At 47.6% G+C, this 25633-nt stretch overlaps 1 protein-coding gene across 5 annotated transcripts in view; it reads left to right on the forward strand.

Annotated features, from left to right (window-relative positions):
• Positions 1-15: 15 nt before the first annotated feature.
• Positions 16-25633, forward strand: part of LOC120384332 (carbohydrate sulfotransferase 5-like) — a 35050-nt gene continuing 9432 nt past the window's right edge. Inside the window, exons 1-7 of one of the 5 annotated variants that reach the window (XM_039502874.1) lie at positions 16-176; positions 4539-4708; positions 7222-7350; positions 9960-10103; positions 10380-10461; positions 10592-10697; positions 11126-11174. In XM_039502874.1, the coding sequence (XP_039358808.1) occupies positions 4565-4708; positions 7222-7350; positions 9960-10103; positions 10380-10461; positions 10592-10697; positions 11126-11174 (654 nt within the window). In that variant the 5' untranslated portion in view covers positions 16-176; positions 4539-4564. Of the gene's footprint in view, positions 424-939; positions 1285-4538; positions 4709-7221; positions 7351-9959; positions 10104-10379; positions 10462-10591; positions 10739-11125; positions 11175-16981; positions 17212-25633 lie in introns of those variants that run through there. The other 4 variants (XM_039502873.1, XM_039502872.1, XM_039502876.1 and 1 more) reach the window with 4 other exon arrangements.

Genomic DNA, 25633 nt, shown 5'->3' on the forward strand with positions numbered 1-25633 from the left:
CCGGCCTACGGTGACCGAGCAACAGAGATGGGGGGAAGGGCCCCGACATCCGGGGACCGTGGGCTGGGGTCACGTGGCGCGTACAAAGCTTAAATGCTTTGCGCCGGTTTTGGCGGCATGGCTGTGTAAGGCCGGGCGCGGTGCGTCCCACCTCAGGGAGGCCGCCTGCTCGCTTGGTAACCGTGTCCTCTTTCCTCAGCGCTCCCGCCGCCCGGCCCGGTCCCCATCCTCCCCCAGCGCCGCTCGCTAGACCCCGTCAGCCTGCGTTAGTGGGAATAACAAAAGCGTCGACACCGCAGGCTGCTCCCGGCCCTGGCACGGAGCCCGCCGCCTGCGGGGCAGCTGACTTGCCACAGTGCGAGTCAGCGACCGCCCCGTAACGCCGGGAGGCGGACAGCCCCGTGCAAGCCCCGCGAGAAGCAGGTGTGGCAGCCAGCGCGAGCGAGGGGAGCTGGGGAGAGGCGTTTTCTGCGCCAGGGAGGCGGGAGAATCCCTCGCATTAGCAGGGCTCATGGGGCGTTGCCTGAGAAGCCACCGGGTCAGGAACGGGCCGCGGTGGCACGGCCCGTAGCAGTCCCCTGCCCTGTGGCCCCTTGGGGCTCGTCCCGGAACGGGCCTTTGAACGGAACCGTAAGGCGCCCGTCACCGTGAGCCCCTGTCGGGGGGCGGGGGGGGCGGCGGCACTCTGGCGTGCGGCAACCGCCTCCCTCCCGCAAGTGTTTCCGACCAACCCCCCGTCCCTCATGATTCGCAACCCCGGCCCAGGCGGTAGCAAGTCCTGAGCAGGAGCCAAGATGGTCACGTTTGCGTGGCGGAAACTGCACCTAGGTGCAAAAGGGGAGGGCTGCTCTCTGCGTCGTCACCCCCTCCCCTGGGCACTGCGGGAAGGGCAGGGAGGGGCGCGGGCCGAATGTGGCAACCGACGGCCGGAAAAGTAGAGGCGGAGCCCTAGGCTTTGCCTCTGATTCGCTGTTGAGCCCAGGAGTGCATCATCATTGGATAAGGTCCAACTCATCCCGCCCGGTGGCAGGCGGGCACGCTGATTGGTTTGATTTCTTGTCAATCTCAGTCTGTAACAGTTGCCCTGGTAACAGAGTGTGGCTTTGGCGGACGGCGAGGCGTGTGCCCGAGGCCTGCCCGCCATGGCCCAGCTGGAGCTCTTCTCCCACCCCGGGCCCGGCGTCCGCTACCGCGCCGGGCTCTGCTCCACGGCGGCGCTGGGGCTGCTGCTGCTGTGGGCACTCACCTACCTGCCGCCGCTGCTAGTGGCGTACCGGAGTCAGGGTGAGCTCCCCGACCGGGGGACGGCCCGGGCCTAGCCCACGTCCGGTCCCAGAGCCTGGCACCCACCCTCGCCCGGCCTCCAGGCCCTATTCCCTCCCGCCCCCGCTTACGCCTGGGGGCTGCCCTCTCCCAGCCTCTGGCTCCTGCAGGGCTGGAGCCCAGCGAGGACATTCCCTGGGAACTGAGTATTAGAGGAGTCGCCCTGTTAGTCTGTATCCACAAAAACAATGAGGACTCCAGTTTCACCTTAAAGGCTAACAGAGTTATTTGGACATAAGCTTTTGTGGGTAAAAAAAACCACTTAAAATAATATATGGAACTATACCTATCTTAGAGAGCTGGTAGGGCCCTGAAAGGTCATTGAGTCCAGCCCCCTCCCTTCACTAGCAGGACCAAGTACTGATTTTGCCCCAGATTGCTAAGTGGCCCCCTCAAGGGTTGAACTCACAACCCTGGGTTTAGCAGCCCAATGCTCAAACCACTGAGCTATCCCTCCCCCTTCTTCAGATGCATGAAATAAATGTTAGTCTTTAAGGTGCCACCAGACTCCTTGTTTTTCTTGGAAACTAAGGCACCCAGCCATCTATCCCCAACCTGACACTCCCTGACCCTGGAGGTCCTGCCCTGGGTGCTGACCTACCTACTGAGGAGTGTCAGAGACACTGCATGGCAAGGACACCTCCATGTCATAGGTCTCACCCCCACTGAGAGCTGTTGGGTTCCAATATGGGGACCTGCATGGACTCCCCTAAACTAAAATCCTAGTTTAGATCTGGTAAAAGCTGCCACCACCCAATAATGTACATGTATTGGGACACAGTCCTTCCCCAAAATCCTTGGGGATCCCAAGAGCCCCAAATCCAAGGAGTTCTTACACCTAGGAGAAATAAACCATTCCCCCCTGCTTCCTCCCCCCTCCCTTTTCCTACGAGAGATACTGGGATTCAACTACAGTGGGATGCCTTCCTCCTCCCTCATCCCCTTTCCCTGAGAATTCACCCAAGGAAAGATCAACCAAGTCCTTAACAGAAAAGATTTATTAAAGAATAAAAAAAATAAACTCTCTCTGTAATACCAAGATGGAACAATACACAGGATCTAAATTTATTAATCTCTGGAGAGAATTCCCCCTCCCTTCTTTCTCAGTAAAAGCAATAACAGTACAGAATTAAAGAAATTCTATAGCAAAACACAGAATTGCAAATACAGAAATAAAAGTATAAGAATACTAGTTCCTTGCTAATACTCACTAGCTTGAATAGAAGAATTTATTGCAGAAACCTGGGAGGACTTGATTAAGACGTCTGGACTCCTTAACTCCCAAGAGAGACTCTCTAACACAAGTATCAGAGGGGTAGCCGTGTTAGTCTGGTTCTGTAGAAGCAGCAAAGAATCCTGTGGCACCTTATAGACTAACAGATGTTTTGTAGCATGAGCTTTCGTGGGTGAACACCCACTTCTTCGGATGCAAGCAGTGGAAATTTCCAGGGGCAGGTGTGTATATATAAGCAAGCAAGAAGCAAGCTAGAGATAACGAGGTTAGATCAATCAGGGAGGATGGGGCCCTGTTCCAGCAGCTGAGGTGTGAAAACCAAGGGAGGAGAAACTGGTTCTGTAATTGGCAAGCCATTCACAGTCTTTGTTTAGTCCTAAACTGATGGTGTTAAATTTGCAGATGAACTGGAGCTCAGCAGTTTCTCTCTGGAGTCTGGTCCTAAAGTTTTTTTGCTGGAGGATGGCCACCTTAAAATCTGCTATTGTGTGGCCAGGGAGGTTGAAGTGTTCTCCTACAGGTTTTTGTATATTGCCATTCCTAATGTCTGATTTGTGTCCATTTATCCTTTTCCTCCCTTGGTTTTCACACCTCAGCTGCTGAAACAGGGCCCCATCCTCCCTGATTGATCTAACCTCGTTATCTCTAGCTTGCTTCTTGCTTGCTTATATATACACACCTGCCCCTGGAAATTTCCACTGCTTGCATCCGAAGAAGTGGGTGTTCACCCACGAAAGCTCATGCTACAAAACATCTGTTAGTCTATAAGGTGCCACAGGATTCTTTGCTGCTTCTCTAACACAAAGAACAGAAAAAAAAAAACTTCCCTCCACAGAGATTTGAAAATCTCTTATCCCTGATTGGTCCTCTGGTCAGGTGTTCACAGGTACTGCTTGTTAACCCTTTACAGGTAGAAAAAAACCTTAACCCTTAACTAACTGTTTATGACAGACACCTATGGCTGTTGGGCCCCAAAGGGGCCTGCCTTGCTGGCCACCAGCCCCTCTAGTGCTCCCTTAGGGACTAGACCCTCACCCAGCCCTCCAAGCAGCACCTCCTTCCACCGTGGACCTCCATGACCTGCCTAACATCAGTCTCCCAGGAGATGGTGATGTCCCACAGAGCCTCTGAGGCAATGATGCCACTTGGGGTAGTGTGGTGCAAGAACAGTGCTGTCAGGTTGGATTATGGCCTTGATTTCTCACGGGCTTTCTTTTAATTCCACTGAATGAATCTGCCTGGGAACAGACTCCACTCACAGGCAGCAAGTTATATGGGCCCATGGTGCCTGTGCTCCACCAATATTAAGAAGGTGGTCCTGGTTCTACCAATATTTGGGCTTATATTTTCAGAGCCATTCCATCCATACAATGGACCGGTGCAACTGCCTCAGGCCCTGTGCTTTGGGGGGGCCCACTCTTCAGGGAGATGCCGGGTCCAGGGCAGCCTGGGGGCCTGGCACTGGCAGCAGTGAGTGACCCAGACCACTCTGCTCTGCCCCGCCCTGCCTCTTCCCATCCCTGCTCCGCCCCCTCCCTCCCCCCATTCCACCCCTTCCCCCAAGCCCCTGTCCCCACTCTGCCTCTTTCCGTCTTCTGCCTCCTCCCCTGAGCAATGCCAGGAGCTGGTGGGGTGGAATGGGCTGGGTTGCTGGTTCTGCCTGCACCAGGCCCCCCGCTAATCCCCTAGGCTGCCCTGGACCCCACGTCCCCCTGAAGTGCGGGGCTCGAGGCGGTTTCCCTGGTCTGTCCTATGGACGTGACGGCTCTGCTTTGACCCATTGTGGGCACCACCAAAAATTATACAAACCTGGTGCCCATGACTCCACTAGGCTCAGACCCCTCAGAGCAAACTTTAATTGGGTGAGTGAAACTGTGGAAGGCCAGCAACAACACCAGGGAGAGGCCTGACCCTCCCAGGGTTCACTTCTCCTTCACCCTCATTCCCAGCACTGATTCTCCCATTGTCTCTCTACTTGCAGGACTTTGGTTGAAGCAAAGTACCTACATGGAGCAGCCCACAGTACAGTTTCAGTATGAGGTGCTGCTGGTGGCTATGACTGGAGCTGACCCAGGCAGCTTCCTGGCTTGGAGCACATTTCCAGCCTTCAATCGCCTCCAGGAAGACCAACTGCGAGTTCCACTCATCTCGGTAGGTTACCTACAATGGGGTGGGGTGGTAAGTGGGTGCCAATTGGGATGCCCTGTTGTCTTAATTATCTGTGTTTGGGATTCGTGCCAGTTGCCCCACACAGCAGCTTCAGAAGCCTCCAGTGGTGACACCAAGTAAAAGGCCCTTATGTGCAGACCGTGAGGGTATATATGATACAGTAGAGAATGAAAGAGGAAGACATGAGGGAAGGAGGTACAGAGGTAAAATAAGCTGGTAAGGTATAATTAGAAAAAACATTAAAGAGAGACTGAATGGAGAATACTGAACAAATAGATGCATTGGATAAAGGGAGAATAGACACTGGAAGAGATCTAAGAAAAGAAATGTCACAAAGGATTGTGTAGAGTGTCTTTTGGTTGGCTATTTGATAGTGCTTTTAGCTTCTAACCTCTTGATAGTAGTTCCCAAGTGCCTCGTTCTGATTTCAGTGGCAAACTGTTCTACCTGACAGCCTTGTGAGAACATAGAAGATTAGGGTTGGAAGAGACCTCAGGAGGTCATCTAGTCCAACCCCTTGTTCAAAGCAGGACCAACCTCAACTAAATCATCCCAGCCAGGGCTTTGTCAAGCTGGGCCTTAAAAACCTCTAAGGATGGAGATTCCACCACCTCCCTAGATAACCCATTCCAGTGCTTCACCACCCTCCTAGTGAAATAGTTTTTCCTAATATCCAACCTAGACCTCCCCAACTGCAACTTAAGACCATTTTTGCTCCTTGTTCTGTCATCTGCCATCGCTGAGAACAGCTTAGCTCCATTCTCTTTGGAACCCCGCTTCAGTAGTTGAAGGCTGCTATCAAATCCCCCCTCACTCTTCTGCAGACTAAATAAGCCCAGTTCCCTCTGTCTCTCCTCATAAATCATGTGCCCCAGCCCTCTAATCATTTTTGTTGCCCTCCGCTGGACTCTCTCCAATTTGTCCACATCTTTTCTGTAATAGGGGGCCCAAAACTGGATGCAGTATTCCAGATGTGACCTCACCAGTGCCGAATAAAGGGAAATAATTAATCACTTTCCTTGATCCCCTGGAAGTGCTTCTACTAATGTAGCCCAATAGGCCATTAGCCTTCTTGGCAACAAGGGCACACTGTTAACTCGTATCCAGCTTCTTGTGCACTGTAATCCCCAGGTCCTTTTCTGAAGAACTGTGGCTTAGCCAGTCAGTCCCCAGCATGTAGCAGTGCATGGGATTCTTCCATCCTAAGTGCAGGACTTTGCACTTGTCCTTGTTGAACCTCATCAGATTTCTTTTGGCCCAATCCTCCAATTTGTCTAGGTCATTCTGGACCAAGGGTCTCAAACTCAAATGACCACGAGGGCCACATGAGGACTAGTATATTGGCCCGAGGGCCGCATTACTGACACTTCCCCCCCCAGCCGCCCTTGGCCCTTACATGAAGCCCTGCCCTTGCCCTGCCTCTTCCCACCCCTTCCCTGCCCCCATTCCAACCCCTTCCCCGAAATCCCCACCCCAGCTCTGCCCCCTCCCTGCCCCCAGGGGGTTCAGGAGAGGTGTGGGGTGTGGCAGGGGCTCAGGGCAGGGAGTTGGGGTGTGTGGTGCAGGAGGGAGGAGGGGAGCAGCAGGGGGTCAGGGCAGGGGGTTGGGGTGCAGCAGGGGGTCAGGGCAGGGGAGCAGGGTACAGGAGGGGTGCGGCAGGCAGCTCAGGGAAGGGGGTTGGGGTGCAGGAGTGGTGCGGGGTGCAGCAGGAGGCTTAGGGCAGGGGGTCAGGGTGCGGCAAAGGGCTCAGGGCAGGGGGTTCGACTGCAGGAGGGTCCGGGAGGCGGGCTCTGGCCCGGCGTGCACCGGAGGCAGGGCAGGCTCCCTGCCTGCCTGCCTGCCTGCCCTGCCCCCGCGCCACTCTGGGAAGTGGCTGGAACATGGGGGAGCAGGGGCACAGGAGTGTGTGTGTGTGTGTTGCTGTTGCTTCAGGCACCGCCCCCAGCATCTCCCATTGGCCAGGAATGGGGAACTGTGGCCAGTGGGAGCTGCTGGGGGTGGTGCCTGAAGCAACATCAACCCCCCCCCCCCCCCGCCTCTCCTTCCGTTCGCTTCCTAGCGGCAGAACTGGCCCCGGTGCGTGTCGGGCCAGAACTGCTCTAGGTAAACGCTGGGGGAGGGCGCGGGCCACGTGTTTGAGACCCCTGCTCTGGACCATATCCTTACCCTCCAGCATATCTACCTCTCCCTCCAGATTAGTGTCATCCGCAAACTTGCTCAGGGTGCAGTCCTTCCCATCAGCCATTAATGAACCAAACATTGAACTGTAGAGTCCTGTCATTTCTCTAGTCTGCTTGCTGTGTGTTCAAGGCAAAATGGATGCTTTCAATGTAGCATTATAAGGATGTATCTTTTTTCCCCCTGCACATGTAGTCTGTTCATCTTGAGATTCTTTTTTTAGTTTCTGCTTGCTGTAATTAACTTCCAGATATCTGCCTGTAATAAGAGACCATTACCAAGCCATGCATTTCTGATAATGTTCTTGTATCTTATAGACTAGAGAAGAAGACAAGAATCATGATGGCAAAATGGACCAATTACATTTTAAATTAGAGCTTCCTCTACAATCTACAGAACAAGTACTTGCTGTCCAGCTCATTCTGACTTTCTCCTACCAATTACATGTGAGTAGCTCAGATTCTGTTAATATAGGTGGCCCTATCACAATGGTATTTGAGTGCCCAGTGCGACATTCCTGTAGCAATAATATAATAGATAATAAAAAAAATCATTATTTACATATTTTATTAAGTCTGCTGTATGTCAGGACTAACTAAATCAATGTTTGATTTTTCTCTCTACTTTCCAAGGAAAGGGACATCAGCTTTGGTTTCTCCTGACTGAGCTTTATGGTGCATATGTCACCAGACTGCTAGAACTCTCCAAGGCAGTAGTACAGTGCAGAGGACAGAAAGAATGCATGGCACTGTGTGAATGCCAGTGTAGCTATGGGGTTCTGGTGGGCACTGAGAATATGCAAGAGTTTGTTAGAAAAGGATGCTACATACTTACATTCCCTTATCTTCTTGCCATATCGAGGGGTGACAGTGGCAGCCATTTTCGCAGATATTCTTACCACTCTTTCATATGTTCTTAGATTTTAGAGCCAAGTGTCCATTGTGATCTGCTTGAACCTCCTGCATATCACAGTCCAGAAAAAAAAGACATCTCTCGTTTCTCTAGTTGCACCTGTTCCTGCACATGCACCTCTCCTGAAATGGGAGCACAAGCTTTGGCAACTTGCTGGAACTAATCCTTAGATCAGGTGCCAGCTACGCCTGCCACAGTGTGGTTTCAGTAGGTGTTAAGATGAGGAATAATTGTAAAGCATTGTGTTAGACACAAGACAACACATGAAATGGTATATTTTGTTAAGGATGGGTCAGATTTTGTTTTGTCCTGGTGCTTATTGCCAACTGCAGAGAAGAAGACTTAAGCTTACGTAGCAGCACGGTCTGGGAGTCCTTTACCATAACTTTATATTTCCTTATTTTCAGAGGTTTAAGTATAGGTGCGCTGCCAGTCAACCTTAATTGTATGTTAACAAAGGTTGGGTTTTTTTTGGCAATTATTAATATGTGGAAGGTTCTGAAATTCTTCGTGCTTTGCCCTTTTAATAAATTAGTGTAGGAATCTTCCAGTAGGTTACATGGCCAAAAAGGGCCAAGGAGCCATCTACTTCAGCTCACCCTTTGGGCAGGAATTCCTGCTTCTCAGCATGCATATCCTGTGATGAGCGTTTTTAAAGTATTTATCTCAGATGAATTTACGTTTGCTTAATCATTGGGTTTCCACTATGTCAGATGGCCAAATGTTTGTCTTTTTCATCAGCTATAAAATGTTGGATTCCCTGGTGTGACATGTAGAATTCTGTGGGGCTTCTAAACTAGTTTGAGTAGCATTTAAGGTAGTTAATGTCTAATAACCAAAAAAACACATTTATATAGTTTTCTGTAAGGCATTTGAGTTGGTACTTCATGACATTTTGATTAAAAAACTAAAATGATATAAAATGAACCATGGCACATGGTAAATGGATTAAAATCTTCCTTACTGATAGGATTCAAAATGTAATTGTAAACGGAATTGTCATTGAGCGGGTGTGTTTCCAGTAAAGCCCCACAGGGATCGGTTCTTGGCTACACGCTATTTAATATATTTTTTTATCAATGACCTTAAAAAAAACATAAAATCATCACTGATGAAGTTTTAAGATGACACAAAAATTGAGGGAGCAGTAAATAATAAAGGGGACAGGTCACTGATTCAGAGCGATCTGGATCGCTTGGTAAACTGGGTGCAAGCAAACAGTATATGTTTTAATATGGCTAAATGTCAATGTATTCTTCTAGGAACAAAGAGTGAAGACCATACTTACAGGATGGGGGACTCTATCCTGGGAATTGTGACTCTGAAGGAGATTTGGGGGTCATGGTGGATAATAAGCTCCAAATGTGACACTGTGGCCAAAAGAGCTAATGTGATCCTGGGGTTCATAAAGAGAGGAATCTCGAGTAGGGGTAGAGAGGTTATTGTACCTTTGTATTTGGTACTGATGTGAATGCTGAAATGCTGTGGCTAGTTCTGGTGCCCACAATTCAGGAAGGATGTTGATAAATTGGAGAGGGTTCAGAGAAGAACCCAATGATTAAAGACTTTGAACTCTTTGAATCTGTATGGTACATTTTCTATCTATTTAGTTTAATAAAGAGAAGGTTAAGGGGTGACTTAATTACAGTCTATAAGTATCTACCTGGAGAACAAATATTTAATAATGGGTTCTTCAGTCTAGTAGAAGAAGGTACAACACAATCCAGTGGCTGAAAGGTGAAGCTAGACAAATTCAGACTGGAAATAAGGTATAATTTTTTAATAGTAAGGTTAATTAACCATTGGACCAATTTACCAAGGGTCATGGTAAATTATTCCTCCCTGACCATTTAAAATCAAGTTTCGGTGTTCTTTTTCTAAAAGATATGCTGTAGAAACTATCTGGGGGGAAGTTACATGGACTGTGTTTATACAGGAGGTCAGACTAAAAGAGAATCACAATGGTCCCTTCTGACCTTGGAATCTCTGAAGCCTCATGTCTAAAATTATCTGACACTAAAATTTAAGAGCCAAGATGATGTAAAATAAAACCCATACAGAAATTCTGTAGACTTTTATAAAGGTAGAAGATTTTTTGGAGAGTTTTCCTATATTTAGTTTTATCTACTGTTCACTGTTTCAGAGGATGTCAACATTTGTGATGCAGAGCATGGCTTTTATCCAGTCGTCCTCCCCTATTCCAGGGTCCCAGCTTTATGTGAACGGAGACCTGAAATTGCACCAAAGGCAGTCACTTAGCCATTGTGGAGTAGACATCAGATACAATGTGAGGAGAACCTTTCCTCCTTTTTCTTCTCATTACCCTTTCTGCATCAGTGATGATCAGAATTACCCGTACCCAGTATTTCTAAACTAAGGTCTGCTTGCTGAGCTGGAGGGTGGGAGAAGGTCCTGTGGCTGCCAAGCCATTCAGACCAAGGACTGGGATTATTTATCTTTACAGACAGAACCACTTTGTGTAAAAAATAGGGTAAAAGCAACTTTCTGGAGAGTGGGGCATGAAGGTTTTATATTGGCATTAAAGTATCACCTTGTGTAACAGGTATCTGTGATCAATGGCACCAGCCCTTTTGCAAGTGACTACGATCTCACTAACATCATTGCAGCATATCAAGATAGAAATGGTAAGTCAATCCCAGGACAGTTTATATGTGACTACATATAACAATGTTTGGTGGCTGTTCTCGGAGGATTTGTGTTTTCAGTATGAGTTTGAAAGGCTCCTTAAGAACCTTCATTGTTTTTTCATTGCAGTAACAACAGTTCTTTCTGATTCCAACCCTGTTTGGCTGGTAGGAAGAGCAGCAGATGCGCCATTTGTGATTAATGCCACTATCCGTTACCCAGTGGAAGTTATTTTATATCCTTTAGCAGTTGTGTGAACTCCAGTGAGGTAACAAGGTATTTAACAATGTTCTGAACTTAAAATACAGTGTCTGTCCCACTTCATCTGTATGTAATATCAAGGGAGTGGAAATGTTACTAAACTTTTCTTGGTAAATATGTAGATCCTAAGGTGCAGCAACTTGTGCTCGGAACATTAATACAGTTTTAGACACCTGTTCTAGCTCTGTTATGGCTCCATCTTCCAGTGGTTCTCTTATGAAAAGGATGTTCAATTCCCTTAGTCCAATTTTTTTTCTGGATTTATTTCTAACTTCTTCCTTCTCTAGATATACATACTTACATCTATTAAGTTGTGCTGCATTTAATTTTAAGTTTTCAAGTTTAGTTGGTGTAATAGAAGTTTCTGATGCTTCTTATCTAATGCTCCTTGACTCTTACTACATATCAGCCAGGTTTCTGGGAAATGATCAAATTTGCCTGGATCCAGTATGTTAGTATCCTGCTTATCTTTCTTTGGGTGTTTGATAGGATAAAAATATTTGTGTTCCAGAATCAGGTGCTGACCACAATACCAGTGTTGCCAGTTTCCTCTTATAAACAGCACCAATCCTGAGAAATGCCTGAAATGACTTTAAAGAGATTTAGGATAAGAGAGTCTACTTAATTTTTGTTCTCTTTAGAATTCTCGTATTTCTGAAGGTGGGGAACTTCGTAAGTTACATTCTGGATCATGTTCTGTTAATGCTACAACAGACTAGAGTGTCTGGACATTTTTATTTCTTTATATTTAGTACACCTCATGTTGCTGTGAGAGAGCACTGCTTTGGGATTATTGTGTGCTCTCATGTTTTTGACAGTTCAAGAAGAATGTTATCTTTTGCAATATGACTGCATTTCAAAAGCCATGCAAGTCAACATGGCACCTGTTCTGCTGAAATCTCTACCACCTTTGGCTGATCAGATATGCTTTTAATTTGGCTAAAATACACAATATAATAATTGAAAGGCACATGGTAACAATAACTGTGTAAACTACTTGTACTGTCTTAGTTTTGTATATAAGGGCTGAAAACTGAAGTTCTATTAAGCCTTTAACTGTGTTGAGGAGTGGGAATGGGAGGGGAGAAATTTTAAAAGAATGGTGAATAGGCAAAGGCATATCTTTGTAAAGGTTATGATCTACTGAATCTATTCATCCTATTTGTATACATGTGTCATTTTTGTATTCGAAGTTATGAATCTTGGGTGTGTACTTGCTTGATTTCTAAGTAGCCTTTGTAAAGCATTTGGTCAGCTTCTTGACAAAGGAATGTGCAAACAATGGCTGCTGCCTATAAAAACTGAGTCACGCATGGACATGTGACTTGCCCATGCGGCTCCAAAACTCCATCTTGGAGCTGGACTTTGCATAGGAGAGAGGAGTGGGGTCTCTACCCACAAGAGAAAGTCTATTTAAACCCATGGGAGATCCCTCCATTTTGTCTTCAGCTGGCTAAAGAGATAGCCTCTTCACCCCCAGGAATACCTGAAAGAAACTGGAACAAAGGATTGTAACTACAGGGGGTGTGAGTGACTGTTGGACCCAAACTAGAAGGAGACTAGTCTGTAAAATGAAGCTTATTGGAACACCACTGAGGGTGAGATTTTGTCTGTATTCAGTTTTCTTACTGTATTAGACTCAGATTTGCGTGTTTTATTTTATTTTACTTGGTAATTCACTTTGTTCTTTTGAACCCAAAGGACCTGCTCTACACACCCAGGTCAATATATAACTTAGATCTTACCCAAAAATTATGCTGATGCCAGTCCTTTAGTATTTAAAATTTAAAAGTTTATTTATAAAAAGAAAGAAAGTTAAAATTGGTTAAAAGAATTAAATACATATTGTAACTTGCAAACTTTTTGGTTTAGGCTTGTAGCAGTGATGGAATAAACTGCTGCCTTGATAAGTTTCTGGTTGCTTTCAAATCATTGGAAGGACCTCAGTCCCTTGGTTAGAATGCTTCCATTAGTATAAGTTCATAGTTTAGAGGTTTGAGCAGGAAAGAGGCAAAATTGAGGTGTTTCCAGGACCTTTTATAGCTTCTGCCATGTGGAGGGAAACCCATTATTTTAAACAAAGCCCTTAGCACAGCTAGTGGAAAATTACAGGTAAAAGATGGGAGTTTGGAGTCACATGGGCAAGTCACCTGTCCATGCCCGATTTTGCTTAGTTATAGCAGGAAGCCATTACCTAAACTGAAGACAGTACATTTGAAGGACAGTCCATTCAGTGTAGATGGGCATCTCCTGTGGTCCATTGTTAGTTAAGTGTTTCTTGGTGAGCTACTTAATTTGAATAGTCCCTCCAAGATGTGCAAGCTAAATACCTTGTGGGGCATTACTCCAGGAGCAAATATTTGAAATTCAGGTATAGAACCAATACTTATAACTTCAAATACAAAAAATGATACATGCACGCAGATAGCATAATCATAACCAGAAAATCATAACCTTTTCATAGACATCTTACATGCCACATTTTGAACCGGATTTGTTGCAAATAAATAACAGCGGTTGCACCAATTATCTATATGGTCATATTTTAATCAGAAAATGTCTCAGCTTGGACAGGATGTTTCCATTCGTACAAAGCCCTACTCCATCATGGAGACTGAACTTAGTCTTAACAAAGCTGATAGATTGCTCCTTTGAGCCTCTAGCAACCTGCTCTCTGTTGCATCTTTCTATGAAGGCAGCATTTTTAGTAGCCAGTACATCAGCCAAGAGAGTAGGGGAGTTGAGGGCATTAATATCACATCCTCTATATACAGGGGTTTTTTACACAGATAAAGTCTTTCTTTGTTCCCATTCAAGGTTTCTTACAAAAGTGGTCTCCTCTTTTCATATCAATTTATATACCAATGTTCTTCCCAAAGTCTCATGGTAATAAGGGAGAGGAGTTACTGCACACTCTAGACAGAAGAACTTTAGTGTTTATGTCTTTGTCTCAATTGTTTTTTTGCATCTGAGGACAGAATGAAGGGCAGCCCATTTTCCATACAAAGGATTTTTTCATGGATAGCCGGTTGTATTCACCTGTGTTACCAATTGGCTAACATAGACCTGTTAGAGTATTGGGTCATTTAGCTAGATCCCAGGCGGCTTCTGTGGCACTTCTGGCTCATGTGCCCATATTAGATGTTTGGCAAGTGGCAACCTGTTCTTCCTATCACTAGTTTGCTTTCCACTATACAATCTCAACAATCTAGAGATGATGCTAAATTTGGACGAGTAGTTCTCCAGTCCTTGTTCAAATAGACTGTGAACCCACTTCCAAATGGGAATGCTTGTGAGTCAACTCTAGTAGAATGGATGTGTGCAATCACTTGAAGAAAAAAACAGGACTGTTACACATGTCCATTCCATGACCCACCTTCCTTCCCCTCTCTTTCAGAGTAATACGAATGGAAAGGAACTGAGGGGGTCTGGGGCAGCTCCGCCCTTTATGGCTATGCAATGTGCACAAGACAGCAGAGGGTGCTTGGTCCACTCTGACAGGTTCTGCTAAGGGTTAAAACTCTGACAACTCTGTACTGGAGCACACAAACACCTACAGTGGAATGGGCATGTGAAATACATCTTGAAGAACAACAATTACAGAAAGCGTAGTCACAGTTTTTAACAGAAGATGGAGAAACTGACTAGGGCAGAGGCTGTTCTAGATTTAATTCTAACAGCGAGGAACTGGTTGATAATTTGAAGGTGGAAGGCAGCTTGGGTGAAGGTGATCATGAAATGATAGAGTTCACGATTCTAAGGAATGGTCAGCGGGAAAACAGAATAAAGACAATGGACTTCAAAAAGGCAGACTAGCAAACTCAGAGAATTGGTAGATCCCATGGGAAGCAAGTGTAAAGGGGGAAAAAAGAGTTTAGGAATGTTGGGAGTTGTTTATAGAGATATTATTAAGGGGACACAAGTCAAACTATCCCAATGCATTGGAAAGATAGAAGGTATGGTAAGAAACTGCCCTGGCTTAACCAGAAGATAATCAATGACCTGACACTCAAAAAAGAATCCCACAAAAAGTGAACACTAGATTAAATTATGAAGGATTCATTTAAAAAAACAACACAAGCATGTAGAGATAGAAGTAGAAAGGCAGGCACAAAACGAGATTAAACTAGCTAGGGACATAAAGGGTAACAAGAACATTTTTACAACTACATTAGAAGCAAGATGAAGACCAAGGACAGTATAGGCCCATTATTCAATGAGGTGGGAAAGACAATAATAGAAAATGCAGGAATGCCCAATGACACCTCAAACATCCTCTCCCCTGCTCCCCAGGCAGTGGTGGATTTAGAGTTAGTGGAGGCCTGTGCCCACCCTCAGGACCCAGCCAAGAAAAAGAACATTCTCTCTTATCCCCCCGCCATTTTTCATTCTTTTTCTCTTCATCCTTCTCTTACAAGTAAGGGGAAGTAAATGAAGATAAAGTGAGGTACTTTGATTGGGGCAGAGGTTTGGGGTGCAAGCGACTGACACCCCCCCCCCCGGCAGCGGCTCTTAGGTGGTGGGGACCGCATGGGGTCTCTGCGTGCCCTTGCCCGCAGGCACCACCCCTGCAGCTCCCACTGGCTGCACTTCCCAGCCAATGGGAGCTGCAGAGTTGGCGCTTGGGCCAGGGGCAACCCATGGAGACACCCCCCCCGCCTTGGCAGAAGCAGCACCACAGTTTTTGCCGCCCTAGGCGGCAGTGCTCCTCCTCTGAGCATTTGGCGGCAGGGGTCCTTCCACTCTGCATCTTCAGGGCACTTCAGCGGTGGGTCCCGGAGCGAGTGACGGACCCGCCACCGAATTTCTGCCAAAGACCTGGAGCGGAAGGACCCCCTCGCCGCTGAATTTCTGCCAAGGGAGGCAAAAGGCCGCCCCCCAAATCCTGCCACCCTAGGCGACCGCCGGCCCTGCCCCCTGGGGCCACAGGGACATGCCGTCCGCTTACAGGAGTAGCGCAGAGGAAGGGAGGCAGAGCAGGCAAGGAGACGCCCTAGCCCTGCTGCTGGCATGTCTCTGTGCGCCCCTTGGGGGAGGGCGGCAGTGGGTCTCTGTGAGCTGCTCAGGGTGGGGGCAGTGCATGGACCTGCCTCCCCTGGCCAGGGACACATAGAGACGTGCCAGCAGCTGACCCTTTCCAGGAGTCGTGCGGGGCCACTGTCCATGGCATGCAGGAAGTCTGCTTGCCTGAACCCTGCTGTGCCACTGGCCGGGCTGAGGGGCAGATTGTCAGATGAGATTTGTCCTGCATTTTGGGGGCCCTGTGCCACCATACAGTTCATTTCATGGTAAATCCGCTCCTGTCCCCAGGAGCACCACTGGAAGAACCTGGTTCCTCCTGCATCATACCCTGTAGGTGTGGGATAAGATCCTCCAGGAATTCCAACAGTGCGCGTCCACCCCATGTTGGAGTTGCCCTCACACGGCCCTCCTCCAGCCTGGCTCCTTCCCTTCCCCATGGCTCTCTCTAGCCCCGCTCCTTCCCATCCTCCTTCCTGCCCCTCGGCTCTCCCCAGCCCGGCTCCTTCCCTTACCCCCAGCCTGCCCTATGGCTCCCCCTAGCCCAGCTCCTTCCCATCCTCCTTCCTGTCCCTCGGCTCTCCCCAGCCCGGCTCCTTCCCTTACCCCCAGCCTGCCCTATGGCTCCCCCCAGCCCCGCTCCTTCCCATCCTCCCTCCTGCCCCGCGACTCCCCCCCGCCCCTCCTTCCCTCCCTCCCTCCCAGCCTGCCCTATGGCTCCGCCCTGCCCCGCTCCTTCCGGCCCCCCTTCCCCCCAGCCTGCCCTATGGCTCTCCCCAGCCCTGCTCCTTCCTGCCCCCTTCCCCCCAGCCCCGCTCCTTCCTGCCCCCCCTTCTCCCCAGCCTGCCCTATGGCTCCCCCAGCCCCGCTCCTTCCCCGACTCACCCCAGCCCCGCTCCTTCCCTCCCTCCCTCCCAGCCTGCCCTATGGCTCCTCCCAGCCCCGCTCCTTCCTGCCCCCCTACCCCCCAACCTGCCCTATGGCTCTCCCCAGCCCCGCTCCTTCCCTCCTTTCTTTCCCCCCAGCCTGCCCAATGGCTCTCCCCAGCCCCGCTCCTTCCCACCCCCTTCCCCCAGCCTGCCCGATGGCTCCCCCAGCCCCGCTCCTTCCCTCCCTCCCTTCCTTCCCCCCAGCCTGCCCTATGGCTCCCCCCAGCCCCTTCTTCCCACACTCCCTCCCGCCGCCTGCCCCGCTCCGGAGCCGTTTGTCGCGTTCACACATAAAGAATCAGGACACGATCGTCGGCGGCCAAGCTGGCGCGGACAGGAGGGGCCGAGCGACCGCCCTCGCCGCCCCCGCGCGTCTGACTTCCCGGGACCCCTGCTCCCGCTCCACGGGGGATGCTGCCTGCGGACCGGCCCCTTCCCGGCTCCTCCCGCCGCGCTGGGGCTCGGCCACGTCTGAAAGCGGCTCATTGTCTGCGCGTCCAGCTCGGCGGCGTCTCCAGCGAGCGGGGGAAGCGGCTGCAGGTACCGGCTGGGATTGGCGGGGGTCGCTACGTGGGAAGTTCGCTGGTTCCTAGGTGGGAGCTCGCCGCGCGCTCCCTGTATTCGAGCCCCCCTGGTTCTTTTCTGGGCTCGCCCCATGGCCAGTCCACCTCCCTGGCGAGACCCGCCTGACTCTCCCGGAGCTCGGCTCCGCTGCCGGGCGGTGCAGTAGGACTGGCCCCCCAGGGAGCCGCCACCCCTTCCCTCCCCAGCAGCAAGTCCCAGCTCCAACCCGCCCACTGGCACTTGGGGGCACAGGGGAGCGGAGAGGACGGGCTGGGGGTCAGGGCTCTCAGGGCTTGTTCCTGTTTCTCCATGAAGCGTTGTTGTAGCTCTGTGGGCCGCAGGATGTTGGAGAGACAAGGTGGGTGAGGGAATGAGTTGGATCGGACCAGCTTCTGTATGGGGAGAGACCAGCTTTCTAGCTCTTCCTCAGGTCTCTGCTTGTGCCTTGATTCACGGTCTGTAAAATGGGGATGCTGATGGCATGGCACTGGTGGACCTCTCCTGCAGGCATGCCGCTGAATCCACGTGACCAGCGGACCGCCTGCAGGCACACCGCCGAAAGCCGCCTGCCTGCCGTGCTTGGGGCGGCAAAAAACATAGAGCCGCCCCTGCCTACAAGAAGGTTAGCGTCTTGTTGGAGGAGAAATCAGTGATGTGAACTTGTACACAAAAATATACACTAGTCCTTGAGCACAGTGTTCACATATGGCATGCATGAAAATCCTGCTTTCAGAAATCTCATCACAAACTTTAATGCCTGGTTCCCAGGAAACAACTCTACCAAAAAAAAAATAAATAAATAACTCTAGGTAGAGAGATTAGCATGAATTTCTCCTGCTGTTTGAAAAAGCTCTCCCAAAAGAAATTGCATCACAAAACTAACAACATTACACCATTTCTTCAAAGACTGTATGCTATTTCTGTACAAAGAAAAAGAAATTGTAAGAACTTGTGTAACAGTACCATCTGGTGAATCCTGGCATATCAGTATAAACAAACAATAAGTATTGTAAAAATCTTTATATTCAGATAATATGTGATGGTTCTTGAGAGAGCCCCACTTTACTTTGCTACAACTTGTGAAAGAGTTTAGAAAATTATCAAGTTACACAATTAATATGGAGATAGATTTAATGTCACCTGAAAATAGCATGACTGGGGAATGCAGCTGAAAATAGTACAAACATGTTTAAATACCAAGGAATACATATAAATACCAGTAACATCCCAAGACCAATTAAGATAGCTGCATCACTAAGAGTATGTCCACACAACAGCTGGGAGGTATAGTTCCCACCTCAGGTAGATGTATACAAGCTAGCTCTGCTCAAGCTAGTGAGCAGTGTGGCTGTGATGGCACGGGCAGCGGCTCAGGCTAGCCAACTGAGTACTTGTACCTGAGATGGGGTTGTACTTAGGTGGTGAACTTAAGATGCTGTCTGTGCTGTCACAGCCACACTGATATTTTTAGCTCATTAGCGTGAGCAGAATTAGCAAGTGTACATCCCCCCAAGTGAGGAATTACCCCCACCTGTGATGCAAATGTATCCTTTGAAAGGAAATCCAATGAAATGGGTTTGTGGTTGGTTTATGATTTGAAAAATGAGAATTTATATAATTTACAAAGTGGTATGGTTATTTCCATAACTTTTTGAAGGTGTTGGGTATATACGTGTATTCCTGGAATTGGTCCCTCCCACAAAATAATAGGAGACAAATCTAATGTATTGAAAATGTCTGCTCTACTGAGATTCTTATTTTTATTTCATGTGTTTCCTTGCAATTTATATCATACTTTGGAACAGAGAAAAAAATCTCTAATCTAATCTCCTTCATTATACTAATTTCAGTTGTAATTTGTAACAAAAGTTTCAGAAAGAAGTCTATATATATTTTTAAAATTCACAATGCCTCTTTAATCGCCACAATAATATATAAAACAAAAGGAGTCTGGGAGGAAGACATGGCAGACATGTGAATTACAAAACTAACTACTGACACTAAGTAAAAGGTTTTATACTTATATATTTTACATTTCATATGTGTAAAACTGAACAAAATAGTTTGGGTGTCTATATCAGCAGAGATGTATGTGGAAGTTCATAGGAGAGTTAAGGCTGAGAGTCACTTAATCTTTAAAAGATGACAGTTATAAGGCCTCTAAAATGATGACTGTGGTTGTCTTGAAGTTTTCTGTGCTTCATGGAGTTACAGGGTAGGATTGGGGGTCCAAATTTGGGGTCATCTGTGCAAGGGGTTCTCAAGATGCAGCCTCCCCTCCTAAAATTCAGCTGTTCATATAATCACTTTGTTCTTCTAAATTTTTTTTGCACACATCTGGGGCTCAAACTATGGCTCTAATCCTCCCTAAATTGATTTCACTGGTTGGGATTTATCTCAGCTAGTGCATACTTCCCCTTTGGGGAGCAATATTGAAAAAGTGACTAAAGATCAAGTTTAGAACTTCAGGTCAGCGTGAGCTAAACTCACAGATCGAAGAGTGAAATGCACATTGGGTCATTAGCCATATGGTTTTCACACAGTCTGCTGTCACAGCAGTAGGATGTCTCAGGCCTGGTTTACACTACAGAGTTAGGTTGACACAAGACAGCTTACATCAACCTAACTCTCTAAGCATCTACACTAACATGTTGCTCCTGCTGATGTAATTCGCTCACTACACCAACTTAATAACTCCATCTCCATGAGAGGTGTAGTACTTAAGTCAACATAGTTGGGTCGACGCAGTGTCAGTGTAGGTACTGCGTTACTTACGTCAACTTTAGTGGCCTCCACAATGGTGGAGGTGTCCCGCAATGCCCCACCATGACTGCTCTGGTTACTGATTTGATCTCTGCTGCCAAGTGGACAGGTACACTCCCCTCCCCTTTTTACGGCCCCGCAAATTTTTGAAATTCCATTTCCTGTTTGCCTGGCGTGGAGAGCTCACCTAGCAACTGCCCAGCTGAGCATGCCAACTACATGCTGCAGACACGCTCCTGCCTGGAGTACACGGGAGGTGGTGGATCTTCTGGGTCTGTGGAGTGAAGGGGCTGTGCAGACACAGCTCTGATTCAGTCATAGAAACGTTGATATGTACGAGCAGATCGCTTGGGGCATGGGGGAGAAGGGCTACAAGAGGGACTTGCAGCAGTGCTTCATGAAAGCCAAGGAGCTGTGGCAGGCATGCCAGTAGGCAAGGAAGGCTAGTGGTCACTTTGGTGCGGAGCCACATACATGCTGCTTTTACAAAGGATTGCATGGCATCCTCGGTGGAGATCCCACCACCACCCTCAAGAGCCCCATGGATACTTCGGAGGAGTCAGTCACAGGCCCCCGGAGTGAACAGTGAGGAGGAGGTGTTGAGCGGGAAGAGAAGAAGAGTAGTATGGGGGACAGATGACTGGGGGATTCAGTGGCGCAGTGAGCCAGGACCTGTTTCTGACTCCAGAGCACTCGAGCCAGTCCCTACAGTCCAGCACAGGTGAGCCTGATGCAGAGGAAGGAACCTCTAGTAAGTATGTAGTTTGCTTTGATATTTCAGGGACACATCTGTTCGTTTATTCTTTTTTAATTATGCTAGTAGAGGTAGTGAAATAACCAATAGATGTAGAGTTGCTATCTGCTTCTCATTCTCCTGTACAGTTAGGCAGAGGGGCCCCTGCAGAATAGTTTGTTTATGTGCACCAGGAAGTCCCATGAATCCTCCATAGAGATTTCAAGGAAACTTTCCTGAAGATAGTCTGCAATCTTCTGCCTAAGGTTTCTAGGGAAGGCTGCCTTATTTCTTCTGTCCCACGCCACTCAGCAATTATTTTAGCAGGCACCATTGCAGCACACAGGCTAGCAGCATGCGGACCCGGTCTGCAGCCGGACACGTGCAGGAGCTGTTCCTTTTCAGTTTTCGTTACCCTTAAGAGTGAGATATCAGCTAAAATCAGCACTGCCTATGGAAAACGATGCCAGTATTCAGTTCAGTTGCCCTATCCCCATATACTCATGCCCCCTCACCCCGCTTATTGTCCCAACTCACCTTGAATTGTTTCTTTTTATGTCTCACCACAAGCTAGCCTGCAAGAAATCATCATGTAATACTGCAGGAGCAGGCACACTGTGCTTGCAACGCTCATCACAATAATGCAGAGCTGTGGCAGATCCATGCTTCTTACAGAGAGGGTGGACGGTTTTGCTGGGCTTTTGAAAAGTGGTGTGAAACATTATGGGATGCGACTAAAATTATGGGATGGAGAAAACTGCTTCATGGGATGTTGAAACCATGTTCCCAGTCACCCCTGTATGACTCGTTTTTCCACATGAGGCATTGCAAACCCTTCCCAAAATAGCCTGAGTTAGATCATGGCGAGTTGCACAGTGGGATAGTTGCCCACAGTGCACTGCTGTCTGCATCGATTCAAGCACTGCTAGTGAGGATGCGCATCACTGACACAAGGAGCATAGTATGGATATGCAAAAGTGATTTAATTACTGTCAACATAACTTAGGTAGACTTAATTTTGTAGTGTAGACTTGCCCTCAGTGTTGTAATTAAACCTGAGGTAAACCGATATATGAGACACTGATTTTCAGCCACTCTTGGCTGCTTTCAGCAAATGTATGTTGTGAACATTGCTGTCTGCCTGCATTCTGCAGGGATTCCTTTTGGAAGTTTAGCCTTGAGACCAAAATTTCTGATGTAAGAGAGAGATGTTTTAAAGTGGTCTTAAAATCCACAAACAGACTCTGGCCTGGTCTATACTACAGAGTCAAGTTGATGCAAGGCAGCTTACATTAAACTAACTATGGAAGTGTCGCCACATAAATGTTGCTCCTGCCAACGTAACCATCTCACTACGCGGACTTAATAAATCCACCTCCATGAGCAGCATAGAGTCAAGGTCGATGTAGTTAGGTCGACGCACAGTAGTCACTTACATCGACAGTTACAGCCTTTCAGGAGCCAACCTACAATGGCCCACACTGACAATACTATCAATACAAGTGCTCCGGATGACACACACTGCCGACATAAGGAGCAAAGTGGAGACGTGCACAAGTGATGTAGTTACAGCAGTGGCTGTATGCTGACATAAGTTAGGTCGACTTCATTTTGTAGTGTAGACATGGCCTCAGGTTTTGCTTTAGAAGTACTGTCAAAGAAATTAGTTTTAATTAAATAGAGGGAAGAAGAAAGAGTTTTATAGTAATGTGCTCCTCAGCCATTTCTGGAACAATGGAATTGAATGGCATCAAAGGAAAGCCATCTTTTGGTTAAGGGTTCCCTGATTTGCATGCACCCTGACATCAGTTGCTCATAACATTTTTAGATTCTTTCAGCTTTTTTGGTGCACAGTGAAGGAATGGGGTGGGCAGTCAGAGGAGGGAGGAGGAATATGGAAGTGTGTTCAAGCAGTGCAGAATGTGTGAGGGTTGGGAGGGTAAATGCTGCTCCTTTGCCAACCTTCGTCCCTTAATGCGGTTTCCTGGCACAGCTATTGAGCAGCCAGTACGTGGCTAGATAACAACCATTATTAGTGCAAGGGATCATTCAAACCCTAATTTTTTTGAAAAGTCAGTTCAGTGACTAGAGCTTTGATGAAAAATTGGGTTTCCCCCAAAAATTGGGTTTCCCTCTGTCTGGGCGCTCAGCAGCGCTGACAGAGCGGAGCCGTAAAGGGGAAGTTGAGTATTTTTCCATTCAGTGACATATGGGAGGGAGGAAGAAGAGAAGTGGAGTCATCTTTGCCCTCCCTCCATGTCTTCCCTACAGATATCCCCATCCTCCACAATTCTTCCTTATGGCTGCTCTACCAGGCCCAGGGAGGGGGTTTAGGGGTTCCCAGAAGTCCCCACCTTCTCTCTGCTGTCTCCAGCAGTAAGGATGGGTCTCTAGGCTTTCTTCTCCTCACCCTCTTCATTCTGCTGCTTCTAGGAGGAAGGAGGAAGTCAGAATACTGCAAAGGAGTGAGGAGAAGAAAGGGGTCAGCCCTGTGTAGTGGGGGGATACAGGGGGGACTTTAGCTCTGCCCCCTCCAAATCTGCTCACATCCATAACCCCCATTTAATCATAGAATCATAGAATTCAAGATCAGAAGGGACCATTATGGTCATCTAGTCTGACCTCCTGCAAGATGCAGGCCACATAAGCCGATCCACCCACTCCTGAAATAATTCTCTCCCTTGACTCTGCTGTTGAATGCTCGAAATCATGATTTAAAGACTTCTAGTAGCAGATAATCCACCAGCAAGCGACCCCTGCCCCATGCTTCGGAGGAAGGCAAAAAACCTCCAGGGCCACTGCCAATCTACCCTGGAGGAAAATTCCTTCCCGACCCCAAATATGGCGATCAGCTGAACCCCGAGCATGCGGGCAAGACTCTCCAGCCAGACCCTCTGGAAAAAGGCTAACAATATCCTATCATTGACCCTTTGTACTAATTACCATTGTGGCATGTTATTGACCTATTGACTAAACCCATTATCCTATCATACCATCCCCTCCATAAACTTATCTAGCTTAATCTTAAAGTCATGGAGGTCCTTCGCCCCCACTGTTTCCCTCGGTAGGCTGTTCCAGAATTGCACTCCTCTGATGGTTAGAAACCTTCGTCTAATTTCAAGCCTAAATTTCCTGACTGACAATTTATATCCGTTTGTCCTCATGTCCACATTAGCACTGAGCTGAAATAATTCCTCTCCTTCCCTGGTATTTATCCCTCTGATATATTTAAAGAGTGCAATCATATCTCCTCTTATCCTTCTTTTGGTTAAGGAAAACAAACCGAGCTCCTCAAGTCTCCTTTCATATGACAGGCTTTCCATTCCTCGGATCATTCTAGTGGCCCTTCTTTGTACCCGTTCCAGTTTGAATTCATCCTTCTTAAACATGGGAGACCAAAACTGCACACAATACTCCAAATGAGGTCTCACCAACGCCTTATATAACGGGACTAGCACCTCCTTATCTCTACTAGAAATACCTCGCCTAATGCATCCCAAGACCGCATTAGCTTTTTTAGCGGCCACATCACATTGCCTACTCATAGTCATCCTACGATCAACCAGGACTCCTAGGTCCTTCTCCTCCTTCGTTACTTCCAACTGGTGCGTCCCCAGCTTATAACTAAAATTCTTGTTAGTCATCCCTAAATGCATAACCTTACACTTTTCACTATTGTATTTCATCCTGTTACTAATACTCCAGTTTACAAGGTCATCCAAATCTCCCTGGAGGATATCCCGATCCTTTTCCGAATTGGCAATACCTCCCAACTTCGTGTCATCCGCAAACTTTATCAGCCCACTCCTACTTTTGGTTCCGAGGTTAGCGATAAATAGATTGAATAAAATCGGACCCAAAACCGAACCTTGAGGAACTCCACTGGTAACCCCCCTCCAACCTGACAGATCACCCTTCAATACGACCCTCTGCAGTCTCCCCTTTAACCAGCTCCTTATCCACCTCTGGATTTTCATTTCGATCCCCATCTTTTCCAATGTAACCAGTAATTCCTCATGCGGTACCGTATCAAATGCCTTACTGAAATCAAGATATATTAGATCCACCGCATTTCCCTTGTCTAAAAAATCTGTTACTTTCTCAAAGAAGGAGATCAGGTTGGTTTGGCACGATCTACCTTTCGTAAAACCATGCTGTAATTTGTCCCAGTTGCCATCGGCCTCAAGGTCCGTAACCACTCTCTCCTTTAAAATTTTTTCCATGACTTTGCATACTACAGATGTTAAACCAACAGGCCTGTAGTTACCCGGGTCACTTTTTTTCCCCTTCTTGAATATAGGAACTATATTAGCTAATCTCCAGTCAAACGGTACAACCCCCGAGTTTAGAGATTTATTAAAAATCATCGCTAACGGGCTTGCAATTTCACTCGCCAATTCCCTTAATATTCTAGGATGAAGATTATCCGGGCCCCCTGATTTACTTCTGTTAAGCTGTTCAAGTTTGGCTTCCACCTCAGATACCGTAATGTCTACCCCCATATCTTCATTCCCATCAGTCCCTCTATCATTATTCCTTAGCCCTTCATTAGCCTCATTAAAGACCGAGGCAAAATATTCGTTCAGATATTGTGCCATGCCAAGATTATCCCTAATCTCCACTCCGTTTAAAGTTTTAAGCGGTTCCACTTCTTCCTTCTTGGTTTTCTTCCTATTTATATGGCTAAAAAACCTTTTGCTATTGGTTTTAATCCCCTTCGCTAGGTCCATCTCCACCCGGCTCTTTGCCTTTCTCACTGCTTCCCTACACCCTCTGACCTCAATAAGGTAGGTTTCTTTGCTGATCCCTCCCATTTTCCACTCCTTGTACGCTTTCTGTTTTTTCTTAATCACTCCTCTAAGACGCTTGCTCATCCAGCTCGGTCTAAAACTGCTACCTACG

The sequence above is a fragment of the Mauremys reevesii genome, linkage group 16 (assembly GCF_016161935.1).
Source record: "Mauremys reevesii isolate NIE-2019 linkage group 16, ASM1616193v1, whole genome shotgun sequence".
NCBI classification, from domain to species: Eukaryota; Metazoa; Chordata; order Testudines; family Geoemydidae; genus Mauremys; species Mauremys reevesii.